The sequence below is a fragment of the Alligator mississippiensis genome, chromosome 4, assembly GCF_030867095.1.
Source record: "Alligator mississippiensis isolate rAllMis1 chromosome 4, rAllMis1, whole genome shotgun sequence".
Taxonomy (NCBI): Eukaryota; Metazoa; Chordata; order Crocodylia; family Alligatoridae; genus Alligator; species Alligator mississippiensis.
In genome coordinates, this window is record NC_081827.1 from 214,414,235 (window position 1) to 214,428,991 (window position 14,757).

Genomic DNA, 14,757 nt, shown 5'->3' on the forward strand with positions numbered 1-14,757 from the left:
ATTGGCAGCCATTAAGGTTTTGGGGACAGGAAGGGGTTTGACAATAAATTAATCTGCTGTGGTAAAACCAGTTTTTTAGTCAACTGAGCATAAGCATGTGCATAACAGCTTCAGGCTACAGGGGAGATAAAAGGGCACCAGAACTTTTATCTGAACAGAGAAATGTTCTCATGATGAGTAAAGATTTTCCCCCATTTATTTACTCCTATAAAAATGGTAGCGTCTATAAAAGATGCTATCAATCCAAAAGGGAGATAATCACTTCATTTAAACCAGGACTACATACACAAACATAAATACAATGGCTCACATTCAAAAGGAAACACTCATTTTAATAACATTTGATGAAATAAAGTAGAAAGTTTATCTGCTTGTACAGTATCCTATTTTACTAGGGTGAGAGCAGCACGTTAATTGGAATGCCTCCCTTTTACCCAGTCCATGGTAAACGTTTCCTCTAGAGTCTCCAAAAATCCCAGTTCTGGCCTTCAATCTTTTAGTGCTGAGACTACATCTTAATACATAGAAAACATTTTTCACTGAACCTATAGAAGCAAGTAGTAAGGGAAAGGGACTGGAAATTTGACCAGCACTTTTAGAAATGGGGAAGCTGAATCACATATATATTGGATTCTAACCAGTTTTAATAAAATGTTCCATTTAAAATTCATTCATTCCCTCCCCCCCGGCCTCTTTAGACACACAGAACAATTGATGATTATCATACTTTTCATATGTGAAAACCGTTACCAAATCCACTCTCACTCTTCTCTTCTCCAGACTAAGCCTAGTTCTTCCAGGCTTTCCTTATATGCCATATTTTCTGGGCCTTCTAGCATTTTTTGTTGCTTTCCTCTGGTATTTTTCCAGGTTTTTAACATCTTTGTTGACACGCAGGAGACAGTACTCTAGATCTAGAGTTCTCACCACTTCCTGTGACTTGTATATATGCAGTTCACATCTCAGTATGCAACTCATTTTTTTCGCAACAATATTACAAGTTCAGGGCTTGGAGATGAGTGAGTATTTGAGTAAGCATCAGATACTATTTATTTAATTGTATATTACTCCTGAAATGGTTTAACTATTACTCAGCACTATTTTTACAGAACATATTGAGGCTGATGTTGCTCTAGTATTGCTGATCCAATAATGCTTCAATATGTCTTCTTACAATTATATGTGATGCATATTGAAAGAGTACCTTTTAATTTATGTAGAGCTAACTGCTTCCTCAAGTGCCTTGTCTTTGTCGTGAGATTACATTAGTCAAATTTAAACTCACCATTAGATGTCAATGAACTGTAGCCAGGATGACCGCAGGGTTAGTGACCCAGGTGCAAACAGTCAATGCCCATTTAAAGCTTCTGTCCTGATAGATGGGTTAGAATGATGAAAACTGCTGTTGGAAATGGATGTTCACATCCCTGACTAATCTGACCAACTGGGATCCTTGTGGTTTGTTCTGTATTCCTTACTTTTTTACCTCCCAGGTAAGTAAAAATCTATCACTTTTAGCACTTGAAAATACAATTTACTAACCAAAATGTAATTTGTATTATTTCCCTGCAAGTTATTTGGGTCCAAATCCTGATCCTTTCTCCCACAGTGGATCATACTAGAATCCATTGGCTTCACTGGGACTGCTTTTGGAATGACAATGTTTGATATCGGAAGTGAGCTGGTGCCTCTGTATCACACCCTTAGCCTCTCAGAGGAATCTAGTTTCACTGTTTCAAAGAATGTCTCATGTATCCAGACACCATGGTCTTTATCTATGTATGACATAGGCAGTGCAATTTGAGCAAGCACTTCAGTGTGGCTTCTCACAGCAGTAATCACCAGCTCACTGACTTTTTTGCAGGACCAGGGCATTATTTTATAGGACTCCACCACAAATTTCTTCATGGAGTTCAATAACATGATTGCAAAGGTAGATAATAAATAGAGGGAGAAGGAAAGAGAGACCGCTTTTCTTACTTTGGTCAGAATATAACCCCTCTTCACCACTGCAAAGTATGACATTATTATATTGATATGGGTATTCTTCATCATTTTATAGAATGTTGTAGTTTTCCACATTGGTGTCAGCTGTGGGGATCTGCTCTGGCAACTTTACACTAGTGGTCGGAGATGTGGTTTTGTGATGAGTTTTCAAAAAATTTACTGGTTATTTGAACAGAAGTTGCTCATACAATACAGATAAGTAATGTGATAATGAAATCACCATCATACCAAAACGTATATATTCCTATTATCTATTTTTGCAGTTTCATTTATTGTTACCCTAATTTAAATATAAAATAGAGAAGAACGCAGTAGCACATGTAATTGAAATTATTGGCTTAGCCTCCAGATTTCTTTATAAAGGCAATCTCTGTCCTGTAAACACTGGAACAATGCAAAGCAGTTGGAGCCAAGGCTCAGGTTCTAATCCATTTTAATGTGTTTAAACAGGAAACTTCTGCTCATTATGTATGTGCAATGTGATGACGATTAATAAATATTTCTGACCCCTGGACTGAATTCAGAAATTTTGAATGTTAGGAGTACAAAATTGGTTCATCATTAAGCCTGTATGCTAGCAGGAATGCAAAGTTTAGGGCATACTTAAGAATGCTGAAAGATACATGGTAATACAGATTATTTCTATTGACCCAGAGGTCAGCATATTAATGATATGATCTATACTTACAGCCAGAAGAGCACATACTTTATATGCAAATGATGATTTGGTGTTTGGGAACCTAGTTCCTGGCAAAACTCTCAAAAAAGTCAAATCCTTTTTACAGAATAATTTAAAGGCCTTTTATACCTTGCAGATATTATTCATGAAGCAAATGAAGCGTAAGCCATTTTAAGACAAAGGTTAAATTTGTGATAACAATTTAGGTAAAATGATGCTAATTAGAAAATGTTAGTCTTACATATTTCTCATATGGCAGAATTTCTTCTTGCATTTACATGCATGTTTATGCCCATGTTCATTAATGTCTCTGTTCTTCTCTAAAATGATAACGCACCATGTTGAAAGTTAGGCAACCCATTAAGCCTTAGGCTGTCTGCTTATTTGTACTTTCTTTTCTACGAAATCAGTTGACCACAGTTTTCCCTATATCTGTAGGACTTCTTAGTCTTATTAGGGATCTAATTAAATAGAGGCGAGTCTGCAGTATCTGTGAAGACTCAACCTCATGAATACCTTTTATATGCATCTCAGCTGGACTAATTTAAAACAGATCTCTGTTGCAAAGATGATCTGGAGGATATGATTAATTGATACAGCTGCCAAGAGGAACCAAGAGAGAAACTGGATTTTTATTAAGGCATGTTTGTGAGCACTTTGTGCTGGTTTGAAAAACTGCTTTTTGTAGGACTGCTCTTTCAGAGTTTCAGTGAACTAGCTAGGGTAAGTGGCAGACTGAGGGGCTATACTTTAACTGTAAATGTGGATAAGTTAGTTTCTCAAAAATGACTGAAAACTGCCATGTTGTAGTAGGTCTGGAGCATTGTTGTAGCCATGACAGTCTGGATTCCAGATTCCAGGAGGGGCACTTTGTGCTCGAGGGCTTGTCTAACAGCTCTCTCAGCTATATAGTTAGTCCAATAAAAAATATCCCTAGGAAAAGCCCTTACTTCTATTAAAGCAGCTGGGGATTCATGCTTAGTGATTATCAGGGTTGTGTTTAGGTATGTATAAGCTAGATAAGCTCATCTGAAAATTAACTTTTTACAAAATCTTCTTTCTACATGGAGCAGGATGAATATGTATATAGCAAACCCCTATTGCCATGGCATTTTCTTAAGTTCATAGATTCATAGACATTAGGGCTGGAAGGGACCTTGAAGATCATCAAGTCCAGCCCCCTGCCCCAGGGCCAGGAAGTCAGCTAGGGTCAAAGGACCCCAGCAAGATAAACATCCAAATGTTTCTTGAATGAGTCCAGAGTAGGTGCCTGCACCACTTCTGGAGAGAGTCTATTCCAGGTCTTGGGGGCTTGGACAGTAAAGAAGTTTTTCCTTATGTCCAGCCTAAAACTGTTTTGGAGGAGTTTATGACCATTGGTCCTTGTTATCCCTCTGGGCGCCATGGTGAACAGATGTGCCCCCCAGATCCTGATGCACACCCCTTATATACTTATAGGCAGCCACCAGGTCCTCCCTGAGCCTACACTTTTCCAGGCTGAAGAGTCCCATGGCTCTCAGCCTTTCTTCATAAGGCCTATTCTCTTGCCCTCCGATCATACACGTTGCTTTCCTCTGGACTCTCTCAAGCTTCTCGACATCCTTCTTGAATTGTGGAGCCCAGAACTGGATGCAGTACTCCAGCTGCGACCTCACCAAGGCTGAGTACAGCGGGAGGATGACATCCTGAGATTTACAAGATTTAAGTTAGACAGACCCTGGCTCTACATGCTTTCTCTAAAACTTTAAAGAACAATCGCAATCTTTCCCCTCCCTGCTCCCCCCCTCTGTTGGACTTTCCTGCTTATGTGTTTATAATATTTAACCATATTTTTCCTTTTAAAAAATTGTAGCATTACAACCATTTTTTCTTATATGACTTTAAAATGAGGTGCAACACAGTTAACATCAAACACAGCCTTGCAAACTTTGGGTGCCCCCTGAAAAGAGAGATTATGAATTAGATTTCCTTTGTAGAAAATAATAGCTGTATTATTATCACAAGTGGGTTTATTTCAGACATTTATCATGTATTATAAACAGCTGACAAAAAGAAGTATAGGCATTTACATACATTTTCTGTATTGTTTTTGAGCTTAGTACAGACAATTTAACTGTGTAGATCCTACAGCCATTTTTAGCCCATCTGCCTCTTGCAGTGAGAATTAGAATTGCTTTCTATGGCTGTATTTGTATGTGCAATTAGTCATGATTAAATTTACTGCTCATTAAGCTAGTGTGCAGTAAGTGATTTTGGGCAGGAGTCTACACATGCGGAGACTTGGCACTCATTCTAGTACCAAGTCCCTCCAGCCCTGCCATATGACCACTTGGGGGAGCTCCAGCCTCCAGCCACATGGCTGCCAGCACTTGGCAGCAATATTGAAGCCAGACCCAGCTGCCAGCACCTGGCAGCCATTTTGGAAAAACAGCCCCACCCTTTGATCTCTGTTCAGCTCCCTCCCTGCCCAGGAGCCATATACTCAGTGCAGCAGAGCCACGTACTGTGGCAGCTCCTTCCTTGCCCACCCTGCCTCCCCCGGCCATGGCTAGTCCAGCCTTGTTCCTGGCAGCTATGACCAGTGCTCCATGCTCCTGCTGGCCATGGTACAGGCCCTGTTGGTCCCTAGAGGCCCCATCCACCCAGGTCCCAGCAGAACTGCACACCTGCCAGTGGAATCCAAGGCACTGGGTGCGGGAGGCCCTGGCTGACCCCTTCTCTCTGCACTCCCTGCTCCAGCCCACCTGCCCTGCCACCCATACACCCCCTCAGTACCACCTGCCCTGCCACACACTTGTTTGAAACAAAATAGCTTTATTCCCCTCACAACACCCACCCCCATTCCTCCCCACCTCTCCCTCAACCAACAAACTTCCCTCCCCACCTCCCTCCCCAACACACAGTTGCTCCACCATCCTCCCCACCCACAAACAATAAAAAACCCACTTCCCAATGTGCAAACTATTTACAATAGTCTCAGTCTCTATCTGAATCCCAGATTGGGAGGCTGTGGGGTAGAGGCATCTAGGGGGCAGAGCCCAGGGACAGATGCCCAGCTTCCAACCTTGGCTCATTCTCCCGTGGGTCTAAGGGCCATGGTGACCATGGTGGGTGGCAGCCTTGTCTGTGGGTGATGCCACAGCACTCCTCAACAGCAGGCAGTTCCCCCTCTGCCAAAGTTCAGGGCCAACATCCCCTTCTGGTGTCCTTTCTGACACTTCCAGGTGTTTGGGCACATGGGCTCAGGGCAAGCAGTGGGGTAGCAGCGTGGGGGCAGGGTTGGGGCTGGGCCAGCGGCTCCAGTGGGTGGGAGGCACTGAAGGACCTCTTGCCAGGGCCAGGCAGGGGCTTGCTGTGGAGTGGCAGGCAGGACCCAGGGGCTCTGCAGGGCCATGGGCAGGGGCCAGGCAATGGGGGGCATGGATGCGACCACCAGGCTCAGGAGGGTGTCCAGGGTCTGGTGATTGGCATCCATGGCCTCCACTGCCCGGGTCTGGAGGGCCACCACCTGCCAGAATAGCTCAATGTGCCGTTGCTCTAGCACCTCGATCTGCACCCAGTGCCCCTGCTGTGCCCAGTCCTACACCTCTTCCTGGGCAGTCTCCCAGGTGATGTCCTCCATTTGCCAGGCTTGTGCCCATGCCTCCTACTTCTCTGCCACTGCCACCAGCTGCTGGAGCATGATGGTTCTATCCAGGATGTGCCGCTGGCACAGTTATTGCATGTGAAGGGCTCCAGCACTGGGTGGCAGTGACCCAGAGCCTGCATTCCTGCTGGGGCTGGTGGGCTCTTCCCTGCATCCAGATGTTGGCCCTGTGAGGCAAAATACAGAAGCCTTTTGTGAGAGTTTGCAACTTTTCAGAGATAAGATGCTCTGAATCAGGGGCCATGCGCTGCCTGGCCTCAGGTCAGGGGTCAACTGTGCATGGGTGCCCAGGGATCATGGTAAGTTAGCCAGGCAGGCCTGGGTCCTGGTGGCCACCAGCCAAGCCTCCCACCCCCACTTGCTTCCCTGGGGCCAGCAGCCTGCTGGGTGCTGGGTGCTGGCTGCAGGCAGCCTGCCTCCCTTGCCCCTTCCTAGGGTGGGATATGCCAGGTTGCTGGCAGCACCTGCTGCCATGGCTCCAGACCCTGCTCCCCTACCTCTTTCCCTGCAGGCCAACCACTCTGCTGTGCTGCTGCCCAGCCCATGGTGCCTGGGGTCAAGGTGCATGGGGCTCCCTAACAACTGGGGTGAGGGGCTAGCCATGCCCCTGCCCTCCCTACTAGGGACCTCTCCAAGGAGGTGCCCTGGGGCTGGCCCCCACTATGCCACTGCTGCTCTCTGAGCATGCTCCTACTGTTTGGGAGGTGCATGATGGGCTGTTTGTGGAGGCTGAGGGGTACCTGAGCCACTAAGCCCTCCTGTTGATGATCCTTATGGTGCCCTGGGCACACTTGCACTCCTGGTTTGGGACCCTATTCTATGATGGTGTAGGGGGCAAGCCCAGGCTGCCACACAACCTCCACCACTGCTTGGAAAGCTACCTATTCATAGATTCATAGATTCATAGATGTTAGGGTCGGAAGGGACCTCAGTAGATCATCGAGTCCGACCCCCTGCCTAAGCAGGAAAGAGTGCTGGGTCTAGATGACCCCAGCTAGATACTCATCTAACCTCCTCTTGAAGACCCCCAGGGTAGGGGAGAGCACCACCTCCCTTGGGAGCCCGTTCCAGACCCTGGCCACTCTAACTGTGAAGAAGTTCTTCCTAATGTCCAATCTAAATCTGCTCTTTGCTAGCTTGTGGCCATTATTTCTTGTAACCCCCGGGGGCGCCTTGGTGAATAAATACTCACCAATTCCCTTCTGTGCCCCCGTGATGAACTTATAGGCAGCCACAAGGTCGCCTCTCAACCTTCTCTTGCAGAGGCTGAAAAGATCCAGTTTCTCTAGTCTCTCCCTGTAGGGCTTGGTCTGCAGGCCATACGAGTGGCCCTTCTCTGGACCCTCTCCAGGTTATCCGCATCCTTCTTGAAGTGCGGCGCCCAGAATTGCACGCAGTACTCCAACTGCGGTCTGACCAGTGCCTGATAGAGGGGAAGTATCACCTCCTTGGACCTTTTCGTCATGCATCTGCTGATGCACGATAAAGTGCCATTGGCTTTTCTGATGGCTTTGTCACACTGCCGACTCATGTTCATCTTGGAGTCCACTAGGACTCCAAGATCCCTTTCCACTTCCGTGCCACCCAGCAGGTCATTCCCTAGGCTGTAGGTGTGCTGGACATTTTTCTTCCCTAGGTGCAGCACTTTGCATTTCTCCTTGTTGAACTGCATTCTGTTGTTTTCTGCCCACTTGTCCAACCTATCCAGGTCTGCTTGCAGCTGTTCCCTGCCCTCCGGCGTGTCCACATCTCCCCATAGCTTTGTGTCATCTGCAAACTTGGACAGAGTACATTTCACTCCCTCGTCCAAGTCACTGATGAAGACATTAAAGAGTATCGGTCCAAGGACCGAACCCTGCGGGACCCCACTGCCCACACCCTTCCAGGTCGAAACCGACCCATCCACCACGACTCTCTGGGTGCGACCCTCCAGCCAATTCGCCACCTACCGGACTGTGTAGTCATCCACATCACAGCCTCTTAACTTGTTCACCAGTATGGGGTGGGATACCGTATCGAAGGCCTTCCTGAAGTCTAAGTATACGACATCCACCCCTCCTCCTGTGTCCAGGCGTTTCGTAACCTGGTCATAAAAAGAAACTAGACTGGTCAGGCACGATCTGCCTGCCACGAACCTGTGCTGGTTTCCTCTCAGCATAATTTGTCCTGCCGGGCTCTCACAAATGTGAGCCTTGATAATTTTTTCAAAGACTTTGCTAAGGATGGAGGTGAGACTGACTGGCCTATAGTTGCCCGGGTCCTCCTTCCTCCCCTTTTTGAAAATGGGGACCACGTTGGCCCTTTTCCAGTCCTCCAGGACTTCGCCCGTTCGCCACGAGCTTTCAAATATTCCCGCCAGTGGCTCTGCAATGATGTCGGCCAGTGCCTTCAGCACCCTCGGATGCAGCTCATCCAGGCCTGCTGACGTAAAGGCATCCAGTTCTTCCAAATGACTCTGCACCATCTCAGGGTCTACGCATGGAAGTCTGGTGCCTTGCTGCTGCCTCTCTACAACCCCAGTGAGAGACTTGTTGTGTCCCTCGCTTAGGAACACTGAGGCAAAGAACTCGTTGAGGAGTTCAGCCTTGTCCCCTCTGTCCATCACCAATTGTTTCTGCCCATTTAGCAGGGGTCTGTGGCAGCGCTACACATCCCTGCCCCTTACTGCTGAGGAAGACATTGCTGGCAACATCTATACCTTCCTTGGGGTGAGAGGCCCATGCCTGCCCAGCTGAAGGGACATGGGCTGCTGAATAAAGTTTTGAACTGTGTTCCACCTCTGTGTACTGTGGGGAGGGAACCCAGGGCCAAGGAAGTGTGGGCAGGCCAGGCAGGGAGCAGGAGCAGAGGCTGGGGCCAGAATCAGGGCCACGGGAAAATGCAGGACTTACCATGTGTCTGGGGCTGATGAGACTAGCAGCTTGACATGGGCCTGCTTGTTGGCAATGGCAGCTGGTTGCATCTGGTGTCTTCAGCTCATGGTGTGTGGTAGGTCAGTGCCTGGCCAGGCTTCCCCCTAAGGAGAAGCAGTGTCATGGCTGGCCACTCCATGTGGAAGAGTATGAGGGTGCAAAGCTGGTAAGGCAGCCATTGGCTAGGGCACCTCCAGCTGCTGGTGGGTGCAGTAGCTGGGGAGGTGGGTAGGCTGGGGCACTAAACATCCAATGGCCCCTCCTCTGTGGAGGTGTTACCACCAGATGAGTCAGGGCAGGGCGGTGACTCAGGCAGGCCACCCTTGCTGGTGAAAACTGCAGGGTTGTGGCCTTGATCCCGGGACACCAAAATGTTGGTCAACTGCTGCATAAAAGGCATGGTCTTACAGGCATGACCGGACCGAAGATTGTGGTCAGTCACAGCCACCTACTGTGCCTGCAAGGCCTTGATCCTTATGAAGTACTGCTGCACTGTCTGGGAGTGCCCTCACTCCCACATGCCACCTGACAGGGCCTCATAAATATGGGTGTTTGAGCGCCCACTACCCGCAAACTGCCTCTCAACCTCTGCACCCCCGCAGAGGGCCACGAGGTCCCTAATCTCCTTCTGGCTCCAGCTGGGACCCTGGATGGGAGGCTAGGGTGTGTGCATGCAGGTGGGGCCAGTCCTCAATGGGGAGGACAGGGAGGACATGTTGGTGCATCCTGCACCAACTCTCTGGTCCCCCATTATGGCTCTCCCTGTGTGGCTGGCCCTGGACAGTGCTAGGAGCACTTTGCAGAGGGGCATAGCCAGGGACTGGGAGTTGTGCAGCAGAGGCAAATGGGCCACAGTGCCTGCAAGGACAGGAGACACTGCTGGGAGTGAGAACCAGCAGGGAGCAGGTGCTGGCCCTGCTGCCAGAGACAGCCAGCCAGCACCCCTGGGAACATGTCAGGACTGGGCAGGTGAAGCGGCAGGCTGCAGCCCTTTACAACCCTCACCTGTGGCCAAGCAGCATCTCTGGTTAGGGACAGGATTGGCAGGGGCAACCTGGGTCTTGTCCAGGGGGGCATACAGGGGCTGCAGTGCTCCAAGGTCCCAGTGTGTGTGCTCCAGGGGCTTTTATAGCCTGCAGCTAGGAGTTGCCACAGAGCAGCCCAGCCCTGGGGCAGGAGAGGCAACTAGCCAGGAGACCTGGGGTTGAGCTCAGGGCAGCACCATCGTGGCTGAGCAGACCCAGCATTAAAGTTAGTGTTGGGTCATGTCCACACATATGTTACTATGCTTTAATTAATCAGAACTAAATTTGATACCTACATTTGCAGGTATCAAATTTAGGCACAATTAGACATTTTTGTTGTGCAGTAAGGGTGTGCACATGTAGACGCACACCTGTACTGCACAGTAAATTAGGCTAAGGTGCATTAACGCATCTTGTGTAGATGTGCCTTATATGTGGAATATATAGACGCATAGGCCATGCCACACAAGCATGGACATTTGTTTCCCTGGGGACATGAAGCAGTGGCACATGTTGTGCTGCCTCTACTTCTCCCCAGGGAACACCTGTGCCACATGGACTCTGGTGCATGACAGGTTATCCCGAGGGGGAAGGGGAGGTTGGGACCAGCAGCCTTACAGGGGTTCTGGGAGCCAAGGAAGCTGCAACTGCAGCTGGGATCCTGCTGGCAACTGAAGTGTGGCTCCAGCTGGCCAGGCTCCAGTTTTGGGTGGTGCATGCTACCACTACACGTACCACCTTGCTTTTTTTCTGCACGGGATTTTTTGACCTCTCAGGGTCAAAAAACAACCCAATGTTGCAAGGTAGCAGCACAGAAAACACCTGAATGTTCAGTGTTCATACCTCACAGCTGCACTCATCTGGATGCAGCCATACAGCATGTGCATATGCTGGATGGATTCATATGTTTACCGTGGCACACATAGCAGCAGCACATATTTGTGCCACTGCTTTTTGTCCCAGGGCACATCCCTGCACATGACCTGCAGCGTGCAGGAAATTGACCTCGGTGGAGTAGAAGAGGCTGGGGCCAACACCTCTGCTGGCCATAGCAGCCTTACCTGGGATCCTGGGGGACTCCTGGGGTGGCAGCAGTGCTGATCTAGCCACATGGAGCCTGGCTGGTAGCCGCAGTGTGGCTCTGGATGGCCAGGTGCTGTTTTTGGTGGTGCACGCTGCTGCCATGTACATCGTGCTGCTTTTTTTAGCAGCATTTTGGTTTTTGACACTGGGATCTCCCAGTGTCAAATTTTGGTGCTCTACAGTAAATTAGCAACGCAGCAAACAGGTTTATGTGCACTGCATGTAGTTTGCAACACCTCAAACAGCTTTGAGGCACAGCTAACTGCATGTGTGCACTCCTTTGGACATGCCCATTAAGGGTTTTTCCTTCTTTTTATGTTATAAAAGATTGATTGATTTATTATGAACTTGTAGGACCAAATTCATTCCTGGTGCAAATGGGTGCTATTCTTTTGATTTGAATGGAGCTTTACTCATTTACTTCAGAAGGGAAGGAAGGCCTATGCATGTTTACAATGTATTTCACTATCCTAAAGGAAGAAATATGTTGGCACTTTCAAGTATTTTAATTAAGTTTGGATTTTAGGAGGCATTTTTCTGCCTACCAATATCAATTTTATTTCTTGTACATGTTTACACCATGTACACATAACCCCTACTGTCTCCACTTTAGGTATTTATATAACACTTCTGTTTCTAGGAGTATCACCATTTATTGACCAGTGGATTTAATAGTTCCAGTCTGCACTCAAAATCCCTTTGGCTGCTTTTCTAGGTAAGAAGGACCGCCTTTTTTAGTCTTTGGGAGCAGGGAGCAGAGCCAAAAGTGATGTAGACAGGGTTCAGAAAAGGAGAGGTCAAAGGAAAGAGGAGGAGCCAAGCTGATAGTATTTCTGGAAGGCAGGGATGAAGAAAGAATATAGGTATTAGGGGGCAGGAAGTAAAGAGGGGGTGGCATCATTGGCAGTGACATACACATTCTTCTCTGCCTTCATTTTACATCTTGCATCTTGCTGTAATTTAAAAGGAAAATACTACTTACTGCTTATCAATAGCTGCCCTTCTATGGGTTTCACACAGTGCATGAGATCAGCACTAGGTGACCCAATGCCAATACAGTAACTGGGACAATTCTGCTGTTATGAATGAAGTAATGAAACAAAAGACCAATAGTAAAATAAATGGAATTTTTCCCTTCCTAGTGGGTGTGTCTACATGAGACGCTTACTGTGTATTGGCCAAGTAACACTGTGCGGTAGTGTGTCACAGCAAAAACCATACTAATAGCCTACTGAGCAGTGTTATTAGGCTAATGCACAGTAAGTGTCACTAAATAACCATGTGCTGGCTCTACTGCACAGTAACTTTAGGTACTGCACATTTAATTAGTCCTTTATTAGGGAAGTAGTACACTAAATGTGCAGTATCTAAGGTGCATTAATGAATGTGTAGACACACCCTCTGTGTTCTACGTGAGAAACCTGGACATGCCCTTTCTTGCTTCATACAGATGCTGGCCCATCAATTCTAATGGGATAAAGAGACTGATTGAAGGTTTTTTAAAACTCATGCTGGGGGGTGCGGGCAATGGAGGTTAACCATGTTTAAAACTCCATTTTATAAACTACCTAGAGGGTGTAGCCTAATCTAATTCATGGTTTCCTCTAGCATGACTGCTAAAGGATAAATAATTAAGGGATAAAGAATAGATGTGTTACAATTATGCTCACTACAACCACATTAGGAAACCCTCAATTAGAGCCTGAGGCATTTTTACAAAGTATGATAATAATCTATTCCTTTTGATAGACTTATGCAGTAGGCAGTCTTTGCCAGTTAAATGTGCTTTTGCTCCAGCTCCCTGTAGTTTCATTATATCTGTTAGACTATTGTCTGTATTAGTTATTTCATTGCTTTAAATCCAATGTTCGGTTCTCTTAGAGTGGCTGAGATGTAATTTAAAATCAAAATATAACCCATACAATATTTTATTATTTTGAAAGACATAAATCTGGTCATACTTTTTGTCTCCTCAGGGCTGCAGGCTATAGAAGCAAATCATCATGTCTGATCCTGTTGCTCTGCGCAGCATTAAGAAATTTGGAGAGGATAATCATGCTTTTGACTTGGATGGTTCAAGTAAGAAGTTTGCTTTTTAATTAGATGCTGCTTTTAGGCTGCAAACAGAAGTTGCATTTATACTGGGATAAACCATTTTATCCTGGGACAAAGTGCAAGTATACAGACAACCATGCCTGCTGTCTTGGGGAAAATCCTAAAAAGAAAAGGTTCCCAGATAAGTAGTAACAGTTTATGCTGGGATATTGCAAAATGTGCCCATACAGTTATCCCAGGATTGTATTATTTAATCCAGGGACGGGCAATTATTTTGGGCAGAGGGCTGCTTACTGAGTTTTGGCAAGCCATCGAGGGCCGCATGACAGGCAGCGAGGGGCAGATAGATATTAACTTTCTAAAATTTTTAGGGGTCCCACAGGCTGGATACAATGGCCTGGCGGGCCGCATCTAGGCCATGGGCCGCATTTTGCCCACCCCTGATTTAACCAGTGGCAGAAAAGTGGCAGTGCATTCAGCTACTCACTAAATGGTGGTTATTAGGGCAATGTGTGTACACACTAATCCTGGGATATCTTTGTTCTGGGACAAACACAGATGCAACTTCTGGGAACAATGTCTGTTCCTAGTCCTAGACAGCTCTTGAAATGAATTATGGATAATTTCAGTAGACCTGATGTGTAACAAATAGCCTGTTGAATATGGATGTACTAGTACATATTGTGGGTATAGGTATGTTGGCTTTGAAACAAAAATCCATGTGAGATCATAGGAAAATAGGGCTGGGAAGGGACCTCATGAAATCATCTATCCCAATCTATCTATCCATGATAGATTATGGATAGATGAGAATATAGTTCATCTTTCTACATAACTGTCTACTAATGCATCTAGGTTTTGATACCAGGTTCATCACCCTGGTGTCTCAGTATAGGTGGATCCAGGATTTTAAAAAGGGAGTGTGGGGACAGTGACTGGTGCTGCACCCTTCCCTCCCTCCCTCCCTCCCTGCCCTCCCCTTCCTTCCCCACTTCAGGGTGGACAGAATCTGTGGCAGAAGCAGCAGCTGAGGACTTTAAGTCCCTAAATGAGGTAAGAGTCTTCCCCGCACTGTTATCCATACCCTTTCCCTTCCCCTCTGTGCTCAGTGGCACCTCCCCTCCTCTCCCTTTCCCTGCTTTTCTCTCTACTTAAACTTCTAGGCAGCCTGCTACTGCTGCTGTCCTGGCCTCTCCTGCCTCACTCCAGCTGGGGTTGTGGGAAGCATCTGCATGGGGAGCTAAGCTTGGCCAGGGACAGCAGTGGCAATGGGTAGGTTCCCTGTTTCTGGTCCTGCTCCTGGCCTAGTGGGGAACAGCTGTGGAGACTGGGCAGGGAGGAGAAACCATC

General features: G+C 47.1%; 1 protein-coding gene across 2 annotated transcripts in view; it reads left to right on the plus strand.

Annotated features, from left to right (window-relative positions):
- Positions 1–1,400: 1,400 nt before the first annotated feature.
- The window catches only part of ABCB11 (ATP binding cassette subfamily B member 11), a 107,541-nt gene continuing 94,184 nt past the window's right edge, over positions 1,401–14,757 (plus strand). The window contains exons 1-3 of one of the 2 annotated variants that reach the window (XM_014599466.3): positions 1,401–1,493; positions 11,993–12,067; positions 13,329–13,431. In XM_014599466.3, the coding sequence (XP_014454952.2) occupies positions 13,356–13,431 (76 nt within the window). In that variant the 5' untranslated portion in view covers positions 1,401–1,493; positions 11,993–12,067; positions 13,329–13,355. The remainder of the gene's footprint in view (positions 1,494–11,992; positions 12,068–13,328; positions 13,432–14,757) is intronic. The other variant, XM_014599467.3, reaches the window with a different exon arrangement.